Source organism: Rhinatrema bivittatum, chromosome 3, assembly GCF_901001135.1.
Source record: "Rhinatrema bivittatum chromosome 3, aRhiBiv1.1, whole genome shotgun sequence".
Taxonomy (NCBI): Eukaryota; Metazoa; Chordata; class Amphibia; order Gymnophiona; family Rhinatrematidae; genus Rhinatrema; species Rhinatrema bivittatum.
Genome location: NC_042617.1, coordinates 522,924,888 through 522,951,339, shown reverse-complemented (window position 1 = coordinate 522,951,339; position 26,452 = coordinate 522,924,888). Strand labels below are relative to the sequence as shown.

Below are 26,452 nucleotides of genomic sequence, written 5' to 3'. Positions count from 1 at the left end.
AAAGCAAAGAGAAGTATTTTTTGCAGAGTTTTGCTCCATTTTGCTTTGGGAGGAATTTTTGCCACCAGTTCATGCCCACTGAGAAGGAGAGAAAGTTTGGATTTTTGAAACTCTTTTTGGGACTTTCTACCACCAGAAATCCAAGTTGTGTCACTAGGGAAAGAGATAGGAGATCCCAGTCCTCACTGGGGCTGCTCTCCTTCTACCCACTGGAAGGCTGGGTTTGTCCTAGTGTTTGCCATCCAAAGGGACACTGATGCAACTCTTAAAACTGAGAATGGGGCACTTTTAGGTTATTTATTTCTATGTGAAGATATATTGGAGAATTTTTGTTGGAATTGGACTTAAGGACCCAATATTCAGTAACGGCCCAATTTTAAAAGGGCCATGTGCGTAAGTAATGGGGGTTATGCATGTGGCCGAGTCTTGCATGCACCGTGCACATGTTTGCAAGGGCCCAGACATGCACAAAACCCCTGTTATGTGCTGAAGTGCCGGGCCCTACAAAAGGGGCCCGGCATGATCAGGGTGGGGAGGGGTGTGGCTGGGGGTGGGCCAGGACAGCGCCATTAGCCGCTGTCCCTGTGAAGTGTGCACCGGCAGTCGGCTGGTGCATAGAGAGTATTTTTGCTCCTGGGGAGCAGTAAGTATTAAAATAAAAAAATTAGGGATAGGTAGGGTTAGGTTAGGGGTCGGGGAGGAGAGGGGAAATGGTAGGAAGGGTAGGGTTAGGGAGTAGGGTTAGGGATAGGAAAGTTCCCACCCAGTCCGCTCCTTAATTGGAAATGGGGAAGGCCAGGTTGCGTCACAAATCATATTTTCCTAAAATTGCCCCCCTGTGCACGTGAGTGGCGAGCCGCTCGCACATACACACATGGATTTTAAAATACGGCATGTATGTGCATGTGGCCATCAGATATTATAATTTGCACCTGTTGTAAAATCAGTGCATCCATGACCGCACGCCAGGAACCGCACACACATGGACATGTGCGCACGGGCCTTAAAATCGACCCCCAAGCCAGTAATTGGATAAGTTATCCAGCTAAAGTTAGCTGGATAACTTGTCCCAGATATTCAGCAGAATTAAACGTCCTGCTGAATATATTTGCTCACAGTTATCCACAACATATAGCTGGATAACAAAACAATCTAACCAGCTATGTTTGAATAAAACTAGTTAGATTTTTTTAGTTATCTGGCTTTTTGTGGCCAGAAACTAGCAAGTAATTTATGCAAGTAAAATCCAACTTATCTGGGTGTTGAAGATATAGCAGCACCTTAGCTATAAAACCTCATGCAGCTAAGAAAAATGTACTTGCATAAATTCACAAACTAAAAAAATTGGATAGTAGTTACATAAATGGACTAGGCCAATGATTAAATTGAAGGCAAATGAAGGCCATTTTGGTTTGGCTGGGAGTGCCTATTATGAAGGGCTCTATTCCAAAACAGAGATTGTCCACCAAGTGTATAACTAGTACATAACAAAATCGTCACTTGGTTCTAATATTTATCTAAGGTATTTACTGTAGCCTTACTCAAGGTTTGTATGTGAAATCAAAAACTTTTTTTAGAAGGACGGGAATGATTTCATATAGTTAATATCCGGCGCATGTCCTTTCAAATGTCTCGAATATCCCTGAGACATTTGAAAGCTAAGTATAGCAACTCAATTTCTGACGGTTTGGGGTAATAATTGATAGTGTTTTTGCACGAAGAAAATAAGGATAGAAGATAAAACAAATAAAAAAAGAATAAAGAATGGAATTTACTGATGCCTATCTCTGAAAAGTTTTTAAAATACATTTTTGAAATAAAAACATGGAGGTTGAAGGGTGTGTTGATGATTAAATGATAAAGGCACCGAGGGGGGTGCCGGATATTAACTATATGAAACCATCCCCGTCCTTCTAAAAAAAATGTTTTGATTTCACAGACAAACCTTGAGTAAGGCTACAGTAAATACCTTAGATAAATATTAGAACCAAGTGACGATTTTGTTATGTATTATGAAGGGCTGACATTATATATAAATTGTCATATGGTGAAAAATGTATGACATTTCGTATTACAGACGTATTGGATGTCTAACTTATGAGTTATCCATTTAAATGGCTTTGAATATTGACCTTTAAGTATTTTTGAAATTGCAGTAAATTTTTGTGGAACACCTAACCAGGATGTCCAGAGTGGTTCTTCAGTGGTAAAGCTGCCCTACACAAGGACATCCTAAGTATGAGTACTATGATCCAAGGGAGACAGAAGTAAGCAAGGGACTGTGTGTGGGGGTCCCCGCCCCCAAGAGCCTAGGGCCCCAGAGATGTATCCTCTTTCCCACTGGAATGAACCCTGGTGTTAGTTACATGGACCTTTGAGCTGTTGTGTGGCTGGCGCTACTGGATGAGCAAGCCCGTTGTCCAAATTGACAGCAGATGGGCTCAACCAAGTGGGACAAACAGGAACTTCACTTACAGCACCCGACTCCCTTGCGGGTTGAGCTCTTGGGTTCTGATGGCCAGCAGGTCTTAGGAGAGTCCTGGGGGAAGTAGCAAGCACAGGACTCTGAGCACAGGGCAAAGCCGGGGCAGGCTGAAGGTAGCAAAGATCTAGAAGACAGGCCAGAAGTCGGGGCAGGCAGTAGACAGCAAAAGTTCAAGAGGTGGGTCAGATGTCTGGGCATGCAGCAGACAATCATGGGTCAGGTCCAAAGCAAGGGTCAAGGGCAAGAAGCAATTAAAGAAGTCAGAGAACAGGCCAAGATCGGAACCAGGAAGTCAAGCCAGGGGAGGTGAGCAAGACAAGGGTAGGACAGGGGCAGACCAGGACACAAGGAGCAGGACTGGGCAATGGAGAAGGACCAGGAAACAGGGCACAGTAGGAGGCAGGGACCAAGGACATAGATACTCAAGAACAGAGGAAGACAAAGTAAGAGCTAGGTCAGGAGACCGGTTGCCAAGGTGTTTCCTGCTCCTAAGAAGGAGTCTTTTGTAGAGGGGCACTTTGACATCATCCAAGGGCACCGCGGCAGAGTTCCTGCTGTGGGAACTTCAAGAGGTGGCCTGACTGGCGCGCACATGCCTGGGGGAGCTTGAAGGAAGTGGCGGCTGATGGTGTCTCTGGCCGTGCTGAGCGGCGTCCAGAGAGGGAGGCCGCATGTGATGGATCTGGCGGCATCGGGGGTGAGGAGGCTCGCGGAACAGTCCCATGAATCATCAAGCATTACACCTAGCACCCTGACAGCCTGCTGCAAACTGTGTTGGTGTGAAGTGAGAGGACACAGAGAGCTGGGAGCAGAAGTGGCCCTGGGGACAACAGTGAGCTCCTGCATTCTGGGAAGTCCCCAAAGAGGGGTTATAGGTAAGAAGCAGAATAGCAAATGTCTATAAATAAATGACACGTCCTACCATAGTCAGGTACTGCCCAAGATACCCCTAGGCTAATAAAATTCTGTGATCTCAGTGTTTCTCTGATATCGCAATGTTATAGTGTTTGCACAGTTTCCAGTGGATGAGTCTTGTTCCCTGAGCTATATCTTCTAATGTTGCCTGTTTTTGCCTGCTTTGGTTTATGCATCCTACCTTTCCAATATTTTGTTATGTCCATGAGTGAAGCCTGTTACCCCTTTGTATCTGACTTTGCTACCACTTATTTTTTTTCCTTTGAGTACACACAGCCTGCAGCAGCCTCTCAAACGGTCAGAGCCTTGCAGTTCAGATATGCTACCAGTGGAAGCAGGCATGCATATTTTTGCATACATATGGACCAGATGTGTTAAGTATTTTTCCCATAAATACAAATGGGGAAAACCCTTGAGTGCATCTAGCCCTTAATTTTAGTGAATACTACAATGGCACTGTAGATTTAAGGCATGATGAGGTTTACCAATAAGATACAATATTGAATTAAACTTATTGTCTTTTAGGTAATAGGCCCCAATATGTTTTAAATCTTTGTTTTGAATTTATAACATCTGGACAGAGATTTAAATTAATAATTTGTTAGATGTAGGCCAGAATGTCATTGTAGGAACAGAATAATGATTCCGGACATATAAAATGAGATACCAGCTTCAAGAGCAAAGCCCTCTTGAGAAGTATTAAGTGAAATGTTGCTAGGATCCAGCCTGTTATGCAGTCTCCCTGCCACCAGAAGTCCCCATGGAGCTACACCTGTTCTCGCTATAGCCATAATCTCCATGGGCTCATGACTCAGCAGGGCTTGGCCTATTTAGCCCTGCCTCTTGCAGTACCTGATGCCTTGTCATCAAGTCTACTCAGCTCCCTGCTTGGCCCTGTTCTACCTTGTATTGCTTTGTGGCCTCCAGGACTTTCAGCTCAGCCTTGCCTAGTCCTGTGGCCTCTGGGCCTTCTAACTCTGCCTTACCTAGCCTGTGGCCTCCAGGCCTCCTAGAATCTCCCTGCAGGCCTTGGGGCCTTATGCTTAGTGGCCTATGGGCCTTCTGAACCACTACCTTCGGGCTTCTGTGTTCCTTGTTCTGTTCTGTCGTGTCCCTGGACTGTCCTGGTCTGTTTTGTCTAGTCTTGTCTTTGTCTGGTCCGGTCCTACCCTGCCTAGTCATGTCCCTGGTATCCGCTCCCTGTATTGCCAGTGTCTTTCCTTGTCCCAGTCTGCCCAGCCTGTCCAGCCTAGTTCCACGTGTGCCCAGTCCTGCCTTGCCTCAGACTCTAGCCCTGCACTGCCTCAGTATTCAGCCCTGCCTTCCCTTCATATTCAGTTTTTGTCTCCAGCCTGCATCTCCAATTTCCAGCCTGCACCTTGATTCCAGCCCCAGCCTGTCTTGCCGGTCGCCAGAACCTGCGGGGGAAGTGGCTGGTACAGGTGGAAGATCTGCTCTGTCTTACTTTGAAGTCCTGAGCTGCCCCTGTAGGGGTTCCCCAGCCCTAGTTGGACCCTCTGTTGACAAATGCATGCTGGGACAGCATGGCAATCCATAATGCACAAATAAGTCCTTTATATCCATTGGAAAGTGTTAGGTATAATCAATTTTTAAAAAACTTTCAAGCACTGAATTCTATGTGCGTTTGTAATCTTTGATTCTCTTTACAGCTGTTCTGTTCCCTCTGGTGTTTTCCTGGCTGTCACTGGTTTCTTTCATGAGTATAAATAATTTGCAATGGTTCTGCTCTGGATTAGTAGCTTAGGAGTACAGCAATCACATATTTATGTATTTTGCAGTGCTTCATGGGAAATAAAATGTGTAAATAGCTGTAACTGACCATTCTATTTCAAATATCAATTAACTATAGATCAAAGTGTGCTTGCTGTAGGCGGCAGGACAATATGAAGAAAAAGATTTTTAGAATTATTTTTCAGTCAATCAGTATCCCTAGTTTCTATTCCATTGACAGCCTCCCCTCCCACCACCCAGACCACTGCCCATCCACGACCATGTCTGCTGTCAGAAATGTACATGGTTCAGTATTTACCCAATGACACCCTTCTGCTCTTCTTCTTCATCTTCTCCATGGCTGTGGCGTTAGAGAAAAAATAAAATTGTGAAGTCTGTGAAACCTCTGAAATCCTGAAAAACACACTGCAGACCATGCTGCACACGTAAACCACAGGCATGCCAAAGAGAACACTGAAATCACAGGTGGGATGCACTAATTCTTGGTTATCAAAAATGACTCAACCAAATGGTTATCGCACCTTCTGTACATCAATCCCTTCATAGCTTAGATCTTGTTACAGTACTCTCTAAGTGACCCTCTAGTGCTACACATATCTGAAAAATTAGGTCTTTGAGTTGCAAACACAGGGACTTGTGGCATAATTATTTACAGCAATGCGCTGCTTCGTTTTGTGTCACACATCACATTGTTTTAAAAAAACATTCATCATTAAGTCTGCATATGCTGTTGTTTGACATATGGATTACACCATGAGCTCCATCAAGAAAGTAAATGTATCACTTTAAGCCTGATTTTATCAAAAGTGTTTTTGTTATCCATTTTAAACCTACATGAAAAATGCCTGATAAATCAGGTCACATATGTGAGTCTGCCTCATGCTTTTTAAAGTATATTACATCTGCTTATTCTATTAATTGCAATCACATCACGCGTAGATATAGTTACTATGCAGTGGTTGGGAGCAGTTTAAAAATACACAAGAAATGTTCCTTCATGAGATTTCATCATCAGGGTCTAATCAACCTACTGCGTGATCACATAAAAACCACCTTGCATATTTTTGCAGGATGGGCAGGCAAATATAGCAAAAAATACTTTACATGACATCTTCTTCTAACCAGTCAGTTAATACCATACAACAGATCCTCTGATGAAACACAAAAACATTGCAGCAGACCCTCACATTTCCTCAGCAACCAGAACTTATTTGGATGTCTCAAACATTAAGTAGCTTTCTACTGTTGATCTAGAAAACCAGCAAATCTGGCTGTAGAATCTGTACTTGTTAGACTGTAGAAGCTAAGCAGGATCAAACCTAGATAAAGGATAGCCAGGAACTGTTGTCTGCAAAAGGTAATGGCAAACCTCTGCATAATTTTTATTTATTTGTTTTGTTCTATTTAAATACGTGCCCTATTATTGCAGCCTATACCTATTTATTGCATGATACATAATAAAATAACAACAATATACATTCAATACAATCAATCATAATAATAATAATACAATAACCTCAACTCTTCCACCTCCCCAATCACAGTTAATCCTCATTGGCATTCCTATCCATTAGAGAATGATAAATATTCCTCTCTGATAAGCACCACATTAATTCTGGCTTATGCAGGGACGGTGCTTCCTTTAAGCAAACTAGGTGGTTGCCTAGACTGAGTGCCAAAGTTTTGAGGGTGGCCCAAATTTCGGGGGGGGGGGGTCGCCAAAATGATAGGAAAACCCACGAAATTTCGTGTGTTTTCTTATCGTTTTTGGGGGGGAGAAAGGGCACATAAAAAAACCCCCCAAACCTAAACCTTCAAATTTCATTAATTGCAACCCCCCACCCTCCCCCAAGACTTGCCCGAACCCCCCCAAGACTTACCGAAAGTCCCTGGTGGTCCAGCAGGGTCCTGGGAGCGATCTCCCCCTCTCGGGCTGTCGGCTGCCACTAATCAAAATGGCACCGATGGCCCTTTGCCCTTACCATGTGATAGGGGCTATCGGTGCTATTGGCCGGCCCCTGTCACATGGGAGGAGCAATGGAAACGAAATTTCTCACAGTGGGCCGATAACGAAGGCTGAACTGAAAGGTTCAGCCAAATCACATTTCTACTTCCAGCATCTTATGTTGCGCATCCTCCTCCATATGAAGTTGGAGCAGAATAGCCTCGGCCATGGCCCTGACGAACCCCGCAAAGGAGAGAACCTCGGTGGGGGGGGGGGGGGGGGCACCGACACCTTTCCTCCGGTGGGGAAAGCTCGTAGAGGGTGTTCATCCGAGAATTCAGATGAAGATTCCGAGGAATTATTCCCCCACGGGTCATAAGGACCTTCTTCTTCACTGAGGTCATTGTGAGGCTTGTGCAAGTGAGGCCTGTGAAGAGCCCTGGTCCTGGGCTCTGAAAGTTTCGAAGGCAATGAGGGCACCATGGGAATTGACGGACCCCTGAGCAATGGGGGAACTGGGGGCCGCGGGAGGCCAGAGGCCCCAGGCAAAGGCTTTGGAAACAGAGGCCTCGGAAATGCATCATTGGTTGCGTCTTCCTCCTCGGAGGACCCAATCATAGGGACCGTTCCCGAGGGGGGCATCGGTGGCCGCTGGGGAACCGAAGGTCTCTCAGACACCAGTTGTATCAGTAGGGCACCAAGAAGGATGTCCAGACACTTGAGCAGAGGTGTCAGAATAGACGGTGGAGGCTCTGGCACTGGCATGGGGACTGGTGGCGGGGGCTCTGAGCACCGCGGTTTCCACCCTGTGGTCCAACTCCTCCTGAAAGTCTAGTGAGGCCAGCACTTTTTTTACCCTTCGGGACCTCCGACTTAATATTGCCATGATATTAAGTCGGAGGGTGCACAGAAAAGCAGTTTTTATTGCTTTTCTGTGCACTTTCCCGGTGCCCGAAGAAATTAGTGCCTACCTTTGGGTAGGCACTAATTTCTGAAAGCAAAATGTGCGGCTTGGCTGCACATTTTGTTTTCTGAATCACGTGGGAATACCTAATAGGGCCATCAACATGCATTAGCCCTCATTCGGTCCAGCAGCAGAACTGGAAGGGGGTGCTAGCACCCCTTAGTGCTTTGCACCCTGTGCGATCACACAGGTTTATTACTCCAAAAGCTGGTCCTGCTAAAGTAGACTGTAGATACAGAAAGAAATGGAATTATTTCATGTCTCTTTTAGTATTTGCAACTGACAGAATAACATGTTGTACCCTGGGGAGGTTTCTTGGCTGAGCTTTAAAGAAAGCATTCCAATAAGTTAGGTTCGGCGGGTTGGACGCGCGTTTTCGGCCCCTTACTGAATAAGGGGAAAGGGAAAATGCGCGTCCAATGGTGGGTTAACAGTGCGCTCCGTCGGAGCGCACTGTACTGTAACGGCCCACAAGTGCTACCCACTTTTGTTCCTCAGTAACGCTCCTTTCTTGCATTTAGCTGATTCAGAGCAATGGTCCTTTGATTCTGTGCTACTGCATTTAGATTCTGAGGAGGCGTCAGAATCCCTATCAGTTCTTTTTCTCACGTACCTTTCTCTGACAAAATTCTCTCTGACTTTTGCAGGCCTGCTTTGAAGTGGTTCAGCTACAGAACCTGCCTGGATATTTTTTTTTGCTTGAGAACAGCACAATGTGTTTCTTAGATAACACGGAGAATGACAGGACAGAGCAGAGGCAGAGATATAGATAGATCACAGCATGCTCTCCCACTGCTGGGTCACACAACACAGGAAACACTCACCCTGCCTTTGCTAGATAAATATATGCCAAAGGTCCAGGAGAGAAACTGGTTTATTAAATCAATCAATTCAGGACAGTGCACTGGAAGAGGTTATTACTGTATGTGGAACGGAGGACTTTGTCAGGATTTCTGCTTTTCTTTAGATGACATTTCATTGAATTCTCTTCAGTGGTCTGTTTTCTGTACTTGGTTAGTTTTGGTTGACTGTACTGTGAAATTATGTTTTGTTTATTTTATTTGACCTATAGGCCTGCATTCTTTCAGCAATGAAGAGGTGATTTTCTTTCCCTTCAGATAAAAGATGTTTTGCTCAGGCCTGACACTAGTGGGGTATGAGATCCAGGGTAAATCAGTCAGAAGAGGAGGGGAAAGACGACCCTGGCCCACTGGAAAAGATGTTGGGGGATAGCTGCATTAATTACCCCTCCCCAAGGGCATCCCTCCGTTCCCACTGTTTCACCCCCAGCTTCATGCCTCAGTTCCCCACTGTCTCACTCCCTGCCTTCCCGATGTCATTCCTGGGTCCCCACTCACCCACTCCCTTCAGCGTCACCCCTCATCCCCGCTATCCCAACCCCAACCACTGATTTTCCATCTAGTAGGCTGCTCCGTCAGGGGGTCTCTCTCCCTCTCCCCCCCTGGCCAGCAGTCAGGTGCCTTTAACCACTCCAGTTGCTGTTAGCGTTTCTCCCACGCCATCGGATCTGTGATTTGACCAGCGAAGGAGGGAGAGGAGCCAGCAGCAGGAGCAGCAGAATAGCAGTGCTAGAGCCACTCTCCTGCTGGCCAAGCACAAGCCTGATGAGGCCAAGCCAAAGTGGGGCTACCCCGATGGTATGGGATCCCCAAAAGCGCAGGGTCCAGGGCGACTGCCCTGGGTCACCTCCCCCGAAGGACGGCCCTGGTTTTGTTACCTTTAAAAGTTTGTTCTTGTACTTGATTAGTTTGAGCTACATATTGTGAGACAATATTTTTGTCAAATAAAGAGGTCATTTTTCATATCACGTTAGGACCTTATCGCGGGCGTTGGGGCCCTAACGCCCGCCATAATGCCTGCGATAAATAACACATCGCGAGATGCATATCCAAATTTTAAAAATGTATTCCAGTGGGAGGAGTTTGGGCGGAGTAAATGAAGATGAGGGGCATTTAATGTTGTGTGTGGTAGCGTTAACACACGCTATCGTGGGATTTAACACCAGAAATAAGTACATCTTTTTTCCTGGCGTTATGCTGTGCATTATGGCCAAAACGGGATTCACAATATTTAGCACAAATCCCGTTTCGGGGAGGGGGTGGGGCGAGAGAGAGCACAACTGGGGAGGCACACATATTAGTCAACTTTTTATACCACTTTAAGAGGGGCTATTCTGAACCAGGGGTGAGGATTCGGTGGTGAGCTAGGTTTTGGGGGGCAGTTTTACATGCACAGTCAGAGGTACGAACAGCACAGTTACTTTGCCAAGGGGCTTTGGGCAATTGCTCTGCTTGTCTTCCCCAATCCTTCAAAAAAAACAAACCAAAAAAAAAAACCCCCGGCTGAGATCAGAGAATGTGACAGCAAACCAAAAAGCTTTTGTATGCAACAGCAAGGTTACAATCACATACACACGCATCAGTTATATAACCATTAAAGGCCACACTTAAAAATCCCTAACTGAAGTACATAGGTAACAATAAAACTGTAGTTTAGATTACCAACCATTGCTTTAGTGTAAATGTCTGTCACTTATGCTCTCCCAGTATAAGAAAGGGGAAAATAAGTTATCATACTATAAATGTCATTGTATCAGCTTATGACTTGACCCCAGTATGTTGGCAGATGTTGGGGATTTTTTTAAAGTTCTGACCTAGTCTGTTTCCTGAGACTATCCAGCTGGTTTGACTTTAAGGGCCAGAGTTAAATACTGGACAAAAACTGGGCAAAAAAAAAAGTGCAAAGCACCTATAGGTCAATTAGTTTCTGCATTGCAGTTTGAGAAATCATTCTTTGCTCAGAGATTTAATTTCCTGAAATTTCTAGAAGAAAAAATTTCAGAGGAAAAAAAATCATGCAAAATATATTATGTGAAAAATGCACTGTGGCACTTTTGTGTCATTCTTAAATGTAGCACTTAATTTCATTACTGATTTATATTCTGCATTTTGTGACTTGTCAGCCACTTCAAAGCAGATTTCATTCAGGAACCAAAGATATATTCCCTGTTCCTAAAACAAGGTTGGCCTACTCTGGTCCTCAAGAGCAATAAATAGACAGGTCTGGTTTTCAGGATACTAAAACACCACCAAATCACACACCGCAGTGAATTGCAGAACCCACCTGAATTTCCTTCAGTAACACAGTCACTGTCAATATACCACCTACTCTTTTTATGAAATTCGTATCTTTATTGTTACAATTCACTGTCTTAACATTGCTTCTTCTATTTCACAATTTTTTCTTAACATAATCACTGAATTGATCTATAGTAATACCATCATTCCCCACTTTTTATACTACAGGGGCGTGCAAGTTATAAAATCATGGGTCGGTGCGCGCAAGGGGGTGCACAATTGTGCACTTTGCACGCGCCAAGCCGTGCTGCCTTCCCCCGTTCCCTTCCCCCTAGCCTGACCTTCCCACCCCTTCCCCTAATCTTTCCCCCCCCCCCCCCCCAGCCCTACTCTAACCCCCCCCGACTCGTCTTACCTTTTGTGCCTGCCTCTGGGCAGGTGCAAGTTGCACGCACCGGCAGCAATGGCCGCTGTGCTGGAGGCCTCTGGCCCCTCCCCTGCCCCAGACTGCCCCACCCATGCCCCGCCCCGGACCACCCCTTTTTGCAAGCCCCGGGACTTACATGTATCCCGGGGCTTTACGCGCATCGCCGGGCCTTTTTAAAATAGGCCCGGCACGCGTAGGGCTTTTAAAATCCGCCCCTAAAGGTTTTCTCCCTGTTTGTGTCTATGGGAAAAATGCTTAGGGCCTGATTTTAAAGAACATTTACTGGAGTAAAACTGGGTTTTTTCTTGCATAAGTGCACTTTACTCAAGTAAATGGCTTTTGAAAATTGCTCTGATAGTATGTTACATTTACATGCGTAACTCCTTTGAAAATTATCTCCTTAGTAAATAGGGCCCTAGGTTTATTAATGAAGCAATGGAGAATGACATGACTTACCCAAGGTGTGTCAACAGGATTTGAATCCTGCCTTTGCGCATTCATAACCTGCTACTCTAACCACTAGGCTTCTCCTTTACTGGGTAGTGATCCCACACCAAGTATTGCTGATTTTATTTTTTATCATGAACCACATTTTTCTGTGGATTTTTTTCTCTTTCAGATTTTGCAGGAAATTAAATCCTAGCATACCTTTGAACTGTTTCAAAATTATGCAATCTGACTTGCAAAGGGTTTTTTTTTTTGGTTGCATTTTTATACCCTATTTTGCTTCCAAATGAAATCTAGCCTGTCTCTCAATATCCTTATATCTGCATTTTATTTATTTATTTACAAAATTTATAGTCTGCTAATCCACAAATCTCAGCGGATTACAAGCAAAATTCACAGTAAATCACAATAAAATCCACAGTTCAAGCAACATTCTCAGTATATCACAAGCAACATTCACAAGCAATATTCTGACTAGCACCTAATGCTGACTGGGCTGGCAGTCCTTCATGTTGTATATTCTTCCCTTAAAAGTCCAAGCTGGGGCTTCAGCCTTTGGAAAAATGATCAGCCCTATTATATAAAAAATAAAACTGAAATAGGGGCCTACAATGCTGAGAAAAAGTTTGTGAACCACAAGAGTAATAATGAAATTACAAGTTCTTATCAAGATACCTTTGTTTATTTGAAACCTGTCTTTTTTGTGCCTTAAAAAGGGTATACATTAAACAAGTCCATGTTTTGTTAATATACGATGATATACAAAGTAGAAACAATAAGACTAATTCAGAATCAGTGTGTGGGAAATAGTATGTGAATTCCTAGTTACCTTAGTGCAATTAATTGACTAATTACAGTCAGGTCCTTAAATAATTGAGTAACAAGTAAACTACCCTGCAGAGTAAATCTGCATGACTGAGTTTGGGTATCCTGTCCAATATAAAGGTTCAAAAGGTGCCATCATAAAAGTTAAAGAAAACTCATCATGTCATGATCAAAAAAGAATATCAGAGGACCTATGAAAAAGAGTAGTTGATATTTATCTATCTGGATAGGGTTACAAGACCATTTCTAAATATTTGGGGCTCCATCCATCTACTGTCACACAGGAGACGTCATCCTGTCAAGATCATCCCAAGGCTAAATTGGTAAATCATCCATGAAGTCACAAAGAGTCCAAAACTAACATCTAAAGACATAAAGGCCTCTCTCGCTGCAGCTGATATGAGGGTTCATGCATCAACAATCAGGAAAAAACTGAATTAAAATGCTACTCATGGAAGCATAGCTAGGAAGAAGCCACTGCTCTCTAATAAGAACATTGTTATTTGATTCAGATTCACCAAAGAGCATCTGGATGACCCACAAGAGTTCTGGAATTATACTGAACAGATGAGTCAAAAATTCAACTTATGTTTGGCAAAAATCAAACATTGCCTTCCAAAGTAAGAACCTCATCCTGTCAAGCATGGTGGTGAAGGTATCATGGTGTGGGCTGCTTTACTGCATCAGGACCTGGATGGCTCGCCACCACTGATGGAACCATGAATAATGATTTATATCATAGATTTCTAGAGGCAAATGTCAGGCCATCCATCTGTGAGCTGAGTCTGAGTCAAAAGTACATCATGCAGCAAGATAACGACCCTAAACATTGAAGTAAATCATTTACAAAACAGTAGAGGAAGAAGAGATTTTGTAGTTTGGATTAGCCAAGTCAAAGGCGACCTAAATACTTTTGAAATATTGTGGCAAGACCTAAAGTGAAATGTTCATGCAAGGAAGCCCTCAAATATAACAGAACTGAAACAGTTCTATATGGAAGAATGGGTCAAAATTCCTCAAAGACAATGTGAGAGTCTGATCAACAGTTCCAGGAAATGTTTAGTTGATGTTTTTGCTGCTCAAAGAGGTGCCATCAGTTACTGAATGAAAGGTTCATATACCTTTTCACACAAGGGTAATTATTTATTAATCTTTTTGTTGAATAAATAATCAAAATATATCCTTTTTGTCTAAATTATTTATTCAGTGGCGTTATCTTTCCCTCTTATTAGGGTTTAGATTAGGATCAGTATAAATTGTGCTCAAATACAGACTCTCCTTTTTCTCAGCAATGTATGTGGTCTCAAAAACTCATACATAAAGGGAAATTTTAAGACCCGCACACGGGCGTCCATGTGTGCGCGGTTCCTAGCTTGCGCACACGGATGCGCCGATTTTATAATGTGCGCATGCCGACACACGCATGTTATAAAATTTGCTACCCGTGCGTACATGCGCCGAATCACACGCGTATGGGGGGGAAATTTTATAACATACGCGCAGCAATGCGATAGGCCCTATTCCCAGTTCCCTCCCAGTTCGCTCCAATAAGGGAGCGGACAGGGAGGAAACTTCCTAAACCCCCTACCTAACCTGCCTCCCTTTTCCCCTATCTGCCCTGACCCCTAAAACCCCACTAACTACCCTATTTTTTTCTTCTTTTACAACTTTCCTACTCTCCGGAGCAGCAGCAAGTTGCGTGGGCCGGTCGTCTTTCAGCCGCACTCCAGCGGGACAGTGCCTAATGAAGTTGTCCCGGCCTGCCCAAGCCCTGGCCCCTTTTTCCAAAACCTGTTCTTCTGCACATATGGGCAGACTGGCATTTGAAAATCCCCATGGCGCGCGCGTGGCCCAGCCACGTGCACATCTGCCCATTTTGGCACGTGCTGGGTTTTTAAAACCCAGCCTATAATTTTTATATTGTTCCAATGAAAAGTACCACAATCTACAAAGAACTAACTCTGAAAAGTAATTTAAAAAACTTGTTCTACCTGAACTCAAATAAATTTCTCTAGAATTTATGGATAAAAAGTAGCTAATGTGAATTTATTTTTACATACTGAATAAAAAACTTCTCAGACAACACTGAAGTCAGAGCTTCTCAAAACTGTCCTAGTGACCCCACAGCCAATCAGATTTTCAAGCTATTCACAATGAATATGCGTGAGATAAATTAGCATGCCCTGGAGACTCTACCTGCTAATTTATCTCACGCATATTCATTGTGGATGTTATGAAAACCCAAGCCCTGACCTAAGTGAAGTTAGGGAATAACCACTACTTAGCATTGTAGCATGGGATTTATTTACTTTTGGGTACTTACCAGGTACTTGTGACCTAGATTGGCCACTGTTGGATACAGGATACTAGGCTTGATCGACCCTCAGTTTGACCCAGTATAGCAATTTCTTATGTTCTTAAGTTGATAAACTCCTTCATATCCCGACCCCTTCTTTATCCCCTTCCCCTCAGCTTTCCAGTCAACAACCTGCACCTTATCTTAGTCAGAATGGATTCTATTGCTCTGATTCCCTCAAGCTGGATAATAATGTAGCAATATGCTTTGGTAGAAAGCAGTGATATTCTCACTTTGAAAGGTGGTTGATTTTGAGAAATTCTTTGGTGTTGCTATAGAATTGTAAATATGGCACATTTTCAGATTTCCCCGATGAAACTGTTTATTTAGTGAAACATGGTCCACGTCAGGACCATTGCCTGAAGGGATTGCAATTTGGATATGGAAAAGCAATTTTGACTGCACGGAGAATGTCCTGTTGAATCTTTCATTTCAGCGATGTTTAATTACAAATGTGACTACCTTTGCCTGGCTTCACTAGAAAGGTGCCTTTCAGTAAAATTTAGACTCTTCCAGCAGAGGGAGGTTTGTGGGAAGTTCCGGAGGTGTGAGCTAAAGAAATGATGGATTGGAGGTTCTTTTCTATAAAGAGAATGGGTTTGGGATGGAATATGAAAGTACCTTCCTTGAGGGAAAGCTCTGTGAATTTTGAGAAGATTCTTGTGACAGTAAGACCTCTGCTTGTGAAGCTCTGGGAGGACTTCCCCAGTGTGTTGCCTGAACGTAGGTCTTCGCTGGGCTGCTAGGGAGACTGGTTAAAATGTGCCAGACACAGTCCATGAGGCAAAAATCCTTGTTCTGGAGAGGTCTGCTGCCAGTATAGAGACAGAGGATGGGGAGAGGTTTCCCTGTCTGTTTTTGCGGCCTAAAGAAGGATTAAGATCCCAAGGTGGTTGGTCCTCAGTAAAGGGCTATCATATGTAACCATGCCTTTACATGATCCCTCTGAAGTCAGGCTTAGATTGTAAACTTGTTTTCAGGCTCTTAAGATTACATTTTTTTTTCCAGGATAAGCCAGTGTATTGCCCAGACATTTCAGCTATGGCTAAGAAACCTGCCTGGGTGCCTCTGGGTAATATTGATCCTTTAAATTGCAGCTTTTGAACAGCTGGTGGAGAATGATTTATTATGATTTGAGCAGTCTCTTTCCCATCCTTTGTAAGTCTTACTAAGCAAGAAAGATTGGCCTTTCAATCTTTAGCCTCTGAGAGTATAGAGATTAAATCAGCAGAGAAGGGTGGATACACAGTTATTTTGAATCGTGATGACTATGAACATGAGATATAGAGACAGTGATCAGATTCTTTGTATTATTTAAAACTTGCTGTTGATCCTTCAGTGAATTTGTCAAAATCAATTTCTGAACCAGGCTTTGGTGATGTGACAGATAAATATTTAACTACTAAGGTCGTTCAATTTCTTGTTGAGGTATATCCTTGTACTCCCAGGGTATATATTTTACCAGAAATTCATAAATCGCTTACAGCTCCTCCTGGTTGCCTGATTGTTTTGGGCATCATTGCTGAAACGTTTGTCAATATTTGATACATTTTTACAACCATTTGTACTGCTTGCAAAGTCTTTTGTTTGTGATTCTCAATTTATTAGGCAGGTCCTCTCTTTATCAGATGATGTAGTATTAGTCAGTTTGGATGTTGAATCTCTAGGTTCTAATATTCCCCAGTTGGAAGCAGACTAAATTATTCGGTCTGTGCTGGAAAGTAGGCCTTTAGATTCTCATGTTCCTACTGACATTTTGGTCAAATTAGCCTCTTCTGCTTTGACAAAAAAGTATTTTCTGTTTAAGGATGAATATTTCCAGAATATTACCATGGCAACGGTGGCTGCTATGACCTCCAATATTGCCTGCCTTTATGTGACCCAATTTGAAGAATGTTTTGCCTATCTATGTCTGTTTTGGTCGCGTGTTGTGGTTTGGTTGAGATACATTGACATTTTCTGACTATAAGGTTTTCTCTCCTTTGGTTTAATAGTTGTCAGCCTCATAGAATGAAGGAGAATATCCAAATCAGCCAATTTTTTTTCATTTACATAGGGCCAGATTTTGTAACAAACATGCGAGCGTAGATTTGTGCGCGCAACCTGGCGCGCACAAATCCATGCCCAGTTTTATAACATGTGCGTGCCGAGCCCTAGGGGAGCCCCGATGGCTTTCCCCGTTCCCTCTGAAGCCGCTCCAAAATCGGAATGGCCTCGGAGGCAACTTTCCTTCCGCTCCCCTCACTTTCCCCTCCCTTTCCCTATCTAACCCGCCCCCCAGCCCTACCTAAATCCACCCCTACCTGTGTTATCCCATTTACGCCTGGTTCTGCCTGCTGGTGTGCGATTCCCCTGGCACGGCCGCCATGCCGGAGGTCTCAGTCCTGTCCCTGGACCGCCCCCGGATCGGCGCCCCGCCCATGCCCATGCCCCCTTCCCGCCCCTTTTTCAAAGCCCTGGGACATACGCGCGTCCCGGGGCTTGCGCGTGTTGCCGAGCCTACGCAAAATAGGCTCGGCGCACACAGGAAGGGTTTTATAGGGTTACGCGCATATGTTACGCACGTAACCCTTTGAAAATCCGCCCCATATTCTTCAAAAACAGGAATAAACCGACACATGAGGCACTTCCCCTTAATTAAACATTATAGCACTTCATCCCTTACCATCTAAGAATCCCCTTAGTTGATCAGATTCATAAAAAATATATTTAACCTCTTGAAATTTTAAGAGACATTTACAAGGATATCTCAACACCATACTGGCTCCTCGGTTTAACACCTCGGGTCTCATAAGCAAAAACTTTCTCCTTTGCTCCTGAGTGGAACGGACAATGTCCGGGTATATCCATACACTTTGCCCATAATATTGAACAGTTCTGTTCCTAAAGAAAAACTTTAGGACAGGATTTCTCTCCTGCTCAAAAGCAAAAGTTGCCAGTAGTGTGCCTCTGTTTTTAATCTCAGTCGGTACAGACAACTCAATCAGCTCTGAGGTATTCAATGATTGTGGTTCTTGTATTTCCTCTGCTCCCATAGATGGTACAGTTTTCTTTGAGACAAAAAATACTTTTGTAACAACTGGAATTATTTCTTTGGGAATCTTTAGGGATTCTGACATATATTCTTTAAACATCTCAGCCGGGGACAATCTTTTCACTACTGGAAAGTTCACTATATGTAGGTTTAAATTCTTCACAATCTGCTTTTGTTTTAACTACTTTGAATAATTTTGTGCCATCTGCAAATTTTGATCAGCTCGCCCATTGCACCTTTTTCCAGATCATTCATGAATTTGTTAAACACCGGTCCCAGTACAGATTTCTGGAACATTCAGTTTTCTGTCTCTGTCCTTTGGGAAACCTGATTATATAATCCTACATGAGATATTTTTTCTGTGATGTTCTGACCCTTCTTTTTTTTTTTTTTTTGTAATACAATTTTTATTGAGTGATCCTCAGACACAATATGAAACTTTGCCGATAACAGACAAGCAAACATAATACAGCAAACGATATTGATGACACAAATCACAGAACCATGAGGAAACACTCCTCAATTTTCCCCCTTCCAGATAACTATAACTGTGTCTAAGACATCTCTAGAGCCACCCTAGAGAATACTCATGTCGCCAACAAACTAGGAGAGGCTGCACTCTGATACCTCCCCCAGTCTGACATATTGATTTCATGTTTACCTATTTGTACAAAATATGTTCTATATGGAAGGAGGTCAAGGAAAGGACATCCAATGGCTTGTTAACATAGCTAATTATTAGGGCCATTGTGGAAAGTGCATCTTGTTTGGGAATCTAAGGCCATCATATAATAGTAAATTTGGATAGTGCACATTGAAATTGCTCTCAAGATGGGGGATGCTTGTGATATGGGATTGAAAGTCCTCTGTACCCGAATGTGACTCACCTTCAGCTACCAATGAAAAGCTGTGAGCTAAATCTAAATAAATACACTATTTCCTATTCTTGAGCCAGTTAGCAGCTCACAATAGGACGTTATAGAAACATAGAAATGACGGCAGAAGAAGACCAAACGGCCCATCCAGTCTGCCCAGCAAGCTTCGCACTTTTTCTTTTCTCATACTTATGTTACACTTGGCTCTTAGTAACCTTTTGGTTCTATTTCCCTTCCACCCCCACCATTAATGTACAGAGCAGTGTTGGAACTGCATCTAAGTGAAATATCTAGCTTAATTAGTTAGGGGTCGTAAACGCCGCAATAAGCAAGCTACACCCATGCTTATTTGTTTACCCAGACTATGTAATTCAGTCCTTCTTGGTTGTTGTCTGTATATAGATCCTCTTTTCTTCATTCCCCCTGCCGTTGAAGCAGAGAGTTATGCTGGATATGCATTGAAAGTGAAGTATCAGACTTTCTCCCCTGCCGTTGAAGCAGAGAGCTATGCTGGAAATGCGTGAAGTATCAGTCTTTCTCCCTCATGACTTTTTAATTTTCTGAGGAGTCTTTCATATAAGTTCTTGGAGGAGAAGTCCATTACCTGCTATTAATTAAGTTGACTTAGAAAATAGCCACTGCTATTACTACGGTAGCAACGGTAACATAGAATAGACTTAGTTTTTGGGTACTTGCCAGGTTCTTATGGCCTGGATTGGCCATTGTTGGAAACAGGATGCTGGGCTTGATGGACCCTTGGTCTGATCCAGTATGGCATGTTCTTATGTTCATGTGCATATGTATATCTTCAAAGAATTCTAATAGACTTTCCTTTGCTAAATCCATTGGGTCTCTTCCTCATAAAGCCATATGAGGAGCAGGAAGAGAAGGAGGCAGCAGAAAGGCGGATGCTGGGGATGGGGGAGAAGGCAGGTGTTATGATTCGTAGGTTAGTGGGCCCTTGGCCTGAGGTAAGAGATGGTACCGCCCACAGAGAGGAGCCCCACTGAGCCTCACCATCGGGAGGCAAGGTCTGAGCTACAGGTGACACAACCCTGCGGGTAGCAGAAGAGCAGGAGTCTGGGGAATGGATGTGGTAGCTAGGATAGGTCCCCCTAGTGGTGGCATGCTGGACAGGCCCCGAGTAGCGGGGAATGCAGGCAAGGTATGGGGAAGTACTTGTGAGGGTGACCCCAGGGGGCAGAGCCACAAAGAGAGTCAGCACAGAGGGAATGACGTGGGCTTACCCGGGACACGGGGAAGCGCAGGGGTCTCTGGCAGTGCAGAACACCACCCTGAGGAGTGGGAAAGTGCAGCACAGTCACAAGGTAGGCAGGACACTACCCTGAGGAGCGGAAAATGCAGCATAGTCCCAAGTTCCCCCGAGGAGCAGGGGAGCGCAGCTAGTCACAAGCGATGACAATGGCCCGCGGAGCGGGGTACACCAGCGCTGGGTTTCATGAGAAGAGTAGTCTGGCAATGGTCCACAGAGCAGGGTACACCGAGATAGAGCCTCACGGGAAGAGTAGTCTGGCAATGGTCCGCAAAGCAGGGTACACCGAAGTAGAGTCTCAAAGTAGGAGTAGTTCCTGAAGCAATCCTGAGTAGCGGGGAAGAAGGCAGTCAGTGTCCGATGCGCAGGTCCCTCCGAGGAGCGGATAGCCAGAGATAGGAGCAGGGCCCCTGAGGAACAGGTACCCGAGACTGTCTCACGCCGGGAGGAGCAGGAACAAGGAACCGACATCCATAGCAAGAATAGCAGGATTCAGCAAGGAGGGAACTCGTTGCCAAGTCGATTAGAGCCAGGCCCTGATGGTGCTTAAGAGTCCAGGGCTAGTGATGTCATCAAGGGGTGACGCCCCTGAGGTTCCCGCCCTGGTGTCCTTAAAGGAGGGTCATGGAGCACGCGCGCGCGCCTAGGAAGGCCCGGGAGAAACATGGCAGTCAGTGGCGTCCTCGCCGCCCTGGGGAGACCTGGAATGGAGCCATGCGGGTCGGAGGTAGCTAGCCTCAGCTGCGAGTCTTCCCAGAGGAGAGAGGGCAGTGAGGCACGAAGTGAGTAACAGCGGTCGCAGCCATCTGGGACCGACAGTCATAACAGCAGGAGGATGGATGCTGGGGATGTGTGTGCGTGTGTGTGTGTGTGGGGGGGGGAGTTGGGGACCCCTGGAGTAGACCAGACAAAATTACTAATTCTATAAAATAAGAGAATCAGCTGTAAATAATTTATTTCACTTGTGTGAATATTGGATGCAGTGAATTTTGGAATCACCACAAGCTACCTTAATAAATTGAAATCCATGAGGGCCCCGAACGGTGTGTGCAGTGAATTGGTACATCAGCTCTGGGTTCTTTGCCATTGAGGGGCCAGTTCAGCATCTTCAAGACCCCATAATAGGGACTCATGCCCTGACTACACCCCCCCCCCCGCAGTACCTGGAAAGGGGGGTGGGCAGTAATGAGCGGGTTAATATTTTCCAGGATATCAACTCCCTCACACCCAGGCTGCATTTCCATATGTGTTGCTGCTATTTTAGCAGTGCCGGTAAAAATGGGCCAAAGGAGTCCCTGGGTTGGTTTGCACAGTTGCTAATCACATTTCAAAGAGTGGAGAAGAAAGGAGGGGGGAAAGCATGTACCCAGACAGAAGCCTTTTCTAATTGCCCCACCCCCAAACCTCCAAAGCTGCATCCGTAATATGTAGTTCAGTGAATGTACTTTGCTAAAGTACAGGGCCAGTTCTAAGTTAACCAGTGCTCAGTACAAAATCTGAAATTGGTGCCACCCCCCACCTGGGAAAAATACCACATCACTCATGCCAGTGCTTGCTCTTAGCTAACATCCTTGTCCTCCCTGCCCTCCTCCTTCTATCTTTACCCCCACACCATCCATCTCTGCCCCCCTCTTTCCATCCTTGCTTCTCCTTGTCGTCCATCCCTGCCCCAAACCTTCCATCCCTGTGACCCCCAGACATTCTGTCTCTGCCTCCAACTCTTCTTCCATGCTCCCCTCCCCTCTTCACTCTTTCCTTCCAATCCTATCTCATCTACTATCCCTGCCCCCCCCCCCCCACACCATCCATCCTCCCCTCTTGCCTTCCATCTTTGCCCCTCTGCCTTTCATCTTTGCCCCTCTTCTTCCATCCTCCCCACTTCATTCTTGGCCCAGCCTGGTACTGCTGACAGGACAGCGGTGCTGGAGGCCCAGTACTTCTAAACATTGCTTTTTGCTGCTGGCATCTTTCTCTCTCTCCCACATGGTTCAGTGTATCATGTGGGAGACAGAGAAATGCCAGTGGCAGGAAATGGCATTTAGAAGCGCCAAGTCCCCAGCACTGCTATCCTATTGGTTGAGGTGGCAGTAGCAGCACATTGGCCCCATGGACTGCTGGGAAAGAGGCAACACTTGGAAGCAACTTTTCTTCTCCCCATTCGTCCTATCAGCCCTCATTCGGTCCAGCAGCAGAATTGGAAGGGGGTGCTAGCGCCCCCTAGTGCTTTGCACCCTGTGCGATCACACAGGTTGCATACTCCAAAAGCTGGCCCTGCTAAAGCAGACTGTAGCTACAGAAAGAAATGGAATTATTTCATGTCTCTTTTAGTATTTGCAACTGACAGAATAACATGTTGCACCCTGGGGAGGTTTCTTGGCTGAGCTTTAAAGAAAGCATTCCACTACAGGATCACCATTTCTGCAGCTTTATCTCTTCAGAATCTAATTAAAAAGTTATCCACTATAAGGTAAGGAAAAGATTTATCCACCCACTAAAGACAATCCAATAAATCACGATAAAAAAAAAGTAATGTAAGAGAGAGAGAGAACGAGCGAGATGGAGGGCTTGAAATGGACTATTGCATATAGTACATAGGCCTCGAGTGCTTGTATGGGTCTCAATAAAACACTGCTCTTTCTAACACAGACCAGAAATCTTCTAGCGAGGTTTCAGAGCTAGGACCCAGGAACTGATGACAACTTTAGGCAGCATAAGAAAAGCAAAACAAAACAAAAAATTAAGAGTAGGTGAAACTCTTCACCTATAGTTTGAATCTTGGCTGGAAACTTCATATTTTTTAAAATTTATATTTATTACATTTTCAAAGATATATGAAAGTCATAATCTTAAAGGAAACAGCAAATAATGAAAAAGTAATTACATATACAAGACAAAACAAAAAATAAATGAGAAATACCTTTCTATATCTGATTATCTGCAATATAATCCACAAAAGAGAAGAGTGGGAGAGAATCCTTTCAAGATATTAAAAGGAAAAATAACAGAAGTAACTAATCCAAGAAATCTTTATGCAGAAAAAATACAGGCTGAATCAAAAGGAACTGGGAGAAATAATATTAAAAAACACCAATCTGCAAAGGAAAAAGAAAATTGCATACGCAGCTAAGAAGAAAGGGTAGGAGTAATTGTTAAGAAGCTCCTATCTCATTTTTCTTTTCTTCAGGAAAGCCTTTAATTGACAAGACTCAAGAAAGATATATTGCTTTCCATCTATCTTTTAACCAGTTAAAAAATGCTAGCCCATGATTTATTAATTTCCTGAGGAATTTCCCATGGGGTACTTTGTCACTTGTCTTCTGGAAATCCAAATACACTATATCAACTGGCTCATCTTTATCTACATGTTTATTTAACCCTCAAAAAAAATCTAATTGATTTGTAAAGGAAGACTTCTCTTTGCTAAACATGTTGACTCTTTCTCATTAAGCCATATTTATTTATATGTATTTATTTATTTGAAGTCTTTTATATACCGGGGTATAGCAAGCTGCCTTCACTCCGGTTTACATTTTAACAACTCATTACAAATAATAGACGGTATAATTGAGTGGCTTATTAACAGAAATCCTTATAACATTCAAAGAACAAGCAACATAAACAGATTAAACATAGATCGTGCAGATTGCAAGAAGTTGACAATAGATTGCAAAAAAGTACTTGATCATATGTTACAGAATGACATGAGATATTTGGGATACTCTTTCTAGGGTAGAGTAAGGAAAACATATGTTACAGAATAACGAGAGAATTGGGATACTCTATATGGCCAGTAATATTGTTATTAAGCATTGTTTTACCATTTCGCCCAGTACCAATGTCAGGCTCACTGGTCTATAGTTTCCTGGATCACCCCGGAGCTCCTTTTTAAAAACTGGTTTCACATTGGCCACTCTCCCGTATTCAGGTATTGTGGCTGTTTTAAAGGAAATGGGATTCAACAGAGCCAGAAGGCATCAGCTTGGTATGTATTGAGATTGTTGGGCCATATGGCTGTGATAGTTTATGTCACTCACTTGGCTCATTTACACATGCCTAAGTCCCAGTGGACCCTGATGTCACAGTAGCATCAGGCCATGAAGAACCTCTAGGCTCGCATCTGATCACTTTGTTTCTCTGGGACTCTTTGTTTTGGTGGTGAGTAATTTCAATCTAGAACGGGGGATCTCCGTCCAAAGTCCTCCTTCTCAAATTATCCGAACCATGGATGTGCCCACTCTGGGTTGGGGAGCTCATGTAGAGTCTTTTAAATGAGATAAATTGCGTACACCTTTCTGTTAACAGGACTTCCTTCACTCCTCTATAGTAGATAGATGAGGGGAGACCATTTGAAGCGTCGTCAGAGACCACGGATGAGTCATCCCCCAGGGGTCATAGGTGCCCTCGTCTCCACTTTCATTGACTGGGGACAAGACACTATGTACTTGGCCTCCTCTCAGTGGTGCAGGTACTGGTGGAACTAGATAGGGTGGCCCAGGCCCCAGAATCTTCTCTGGTATCAGGGGAGTTTCCTCCTCCGAGGAACCGGGAACAATGACCAGATCAGCACATGGCAGCAGCAGTTCCCTGCAGGGCATTGATGCTGTCCCAGGAACCAATGCTGGCTGGGTTGGTAACACGCAGATAAGCACATGCAGGGATTCCAGCAGTGGCTCAAGCAGTGACAGTGCCGGTGTCAGTACCCAAAGCTGAGGCCACACATCGTCTTCTCGACTGCCAGCTGCTCATGCTTCTTCAATACCTCCTTGAACATGGCCAATGCCAAAACAGACTGGGACACAGGAGGTATAACCCAATCCTCTTCAGAACCGAGAGGAGGCTCAATGGCTGGCATTGGGACCACTGGAGTCTATGGCACACCCCGGCATTTATGGGAGGACTGGCTCTCCTCACTGTGGCATCACTTTAGGGACATCACATCAGAGGCTGGTGCATCCCTGCGCCCGGTACTGTGCATTGATGGGGATTGATACTGATGCTTTCTCGGCTTCCCTCAATACTCAGATCAGTCCTTCCCTGGTGCTGAGGACAAGGCCGATGAACTCGACATCCTTAACCTGGAGGAAACCAACAATGGCTGGTCTCCAGCCTCCCTCTTAGCTGACAACATCAATGGAACTGATGGCCCAGCTGATGTCAATGGCTCGGTGTCAATCAATGTGGCTCCAAGGTCCCTCGATTCCAATGCTTCCGATGCCAAAACCGATGGATTGGTCTTCTCTGGCCTTAAGAGGTGCTCCATTTTGTTGAGCCGGATCTTATGTCCCTTTGGGGTCATCCTGTAGCACTTGCTGCAACCCAGGAAATTGTGTGATGCCCCAAGGCAGAAGACGCATCTATCATGGGGGTCCATAACAGACATGGTTCTCGTACACCTGAGGCACTGCTTAAAACCCAAAGTGGTCATATCATCATGAAATAAGAGGGATGTGAGATAGAAATCTGTGGCAGCTGTCGATAGCCAGTGGGCACCGAGTGCATCGCTGCCCCAATAAAAATAAACTTTCCAATAGATGTCAGAAAACCTATATAGGATGCTAGTGAGAGAACCAGGGGAACCTTGCTTTGACCTTATGAGGCATCGAAAAGAAAGCATGAAAATTACAAATGTAGAAAAGTAGGCCAAAAATTTAGCAAAGTGTGGCTCTTACCTGACCACAAGATGACAGGCTCCAAGAAAATGAAGAGACTGAAGGGGACTCCATGTGGACATGTGATATAATGTATGCCTGAGCATGCTCAATGAGACTCAGTCAAAGTTCTAGAAACTTTGAATAAGTTTTCCATGCTGGGATCTATCCAATGATGTCACCCATGTCTGAGGACTGCCATCTTACTTGTCCTCAGAGAATGTCCACACCTCATGCAAACTTGTAACCTTTGCAATCACTCCTTTCTTGGTAGTTTTTCTAATTTCCTCATTCTATCATAGTATCCTTTTTTAAAAGTGCTATGTTACTGTAATAGCTTTACTTATGTCTTCCCTCCAGTGCTTATGTCAAATTTGATTGTATTATGCTCAGGGGCCCCACCACTGT

At 44.3% G+C, this 26,452-nt stretch overlaps 1 protein-coding gene across 7 annotated transcripts in view; it reads right to left on the bottom strand.

Moving 5' to 3' along the window:
- Positions 1-26,452, bottom strand: part of OTOF (otoferlin) — a 773,648-nt gene that overhangs the window by 282,470 nt on the left and 464,726 nt on the right. The window contains exon 7 of one of the 7 annotated variants that reach the window (XM_029596254.1): positions 15,890-15,914. The exons of the other annotated variants lie outside the window; for them this stretch is intronic. Within the exon in view, the coding sequence (XP_029452114.1) occupies positions 15,890-15,914 (25 nt within the window). The remainder of the gene's footprint in view (positions 1-15,889; positions 15,915-26,452) is intronic. 7 annotated transcript variants of the gene reach the window in all.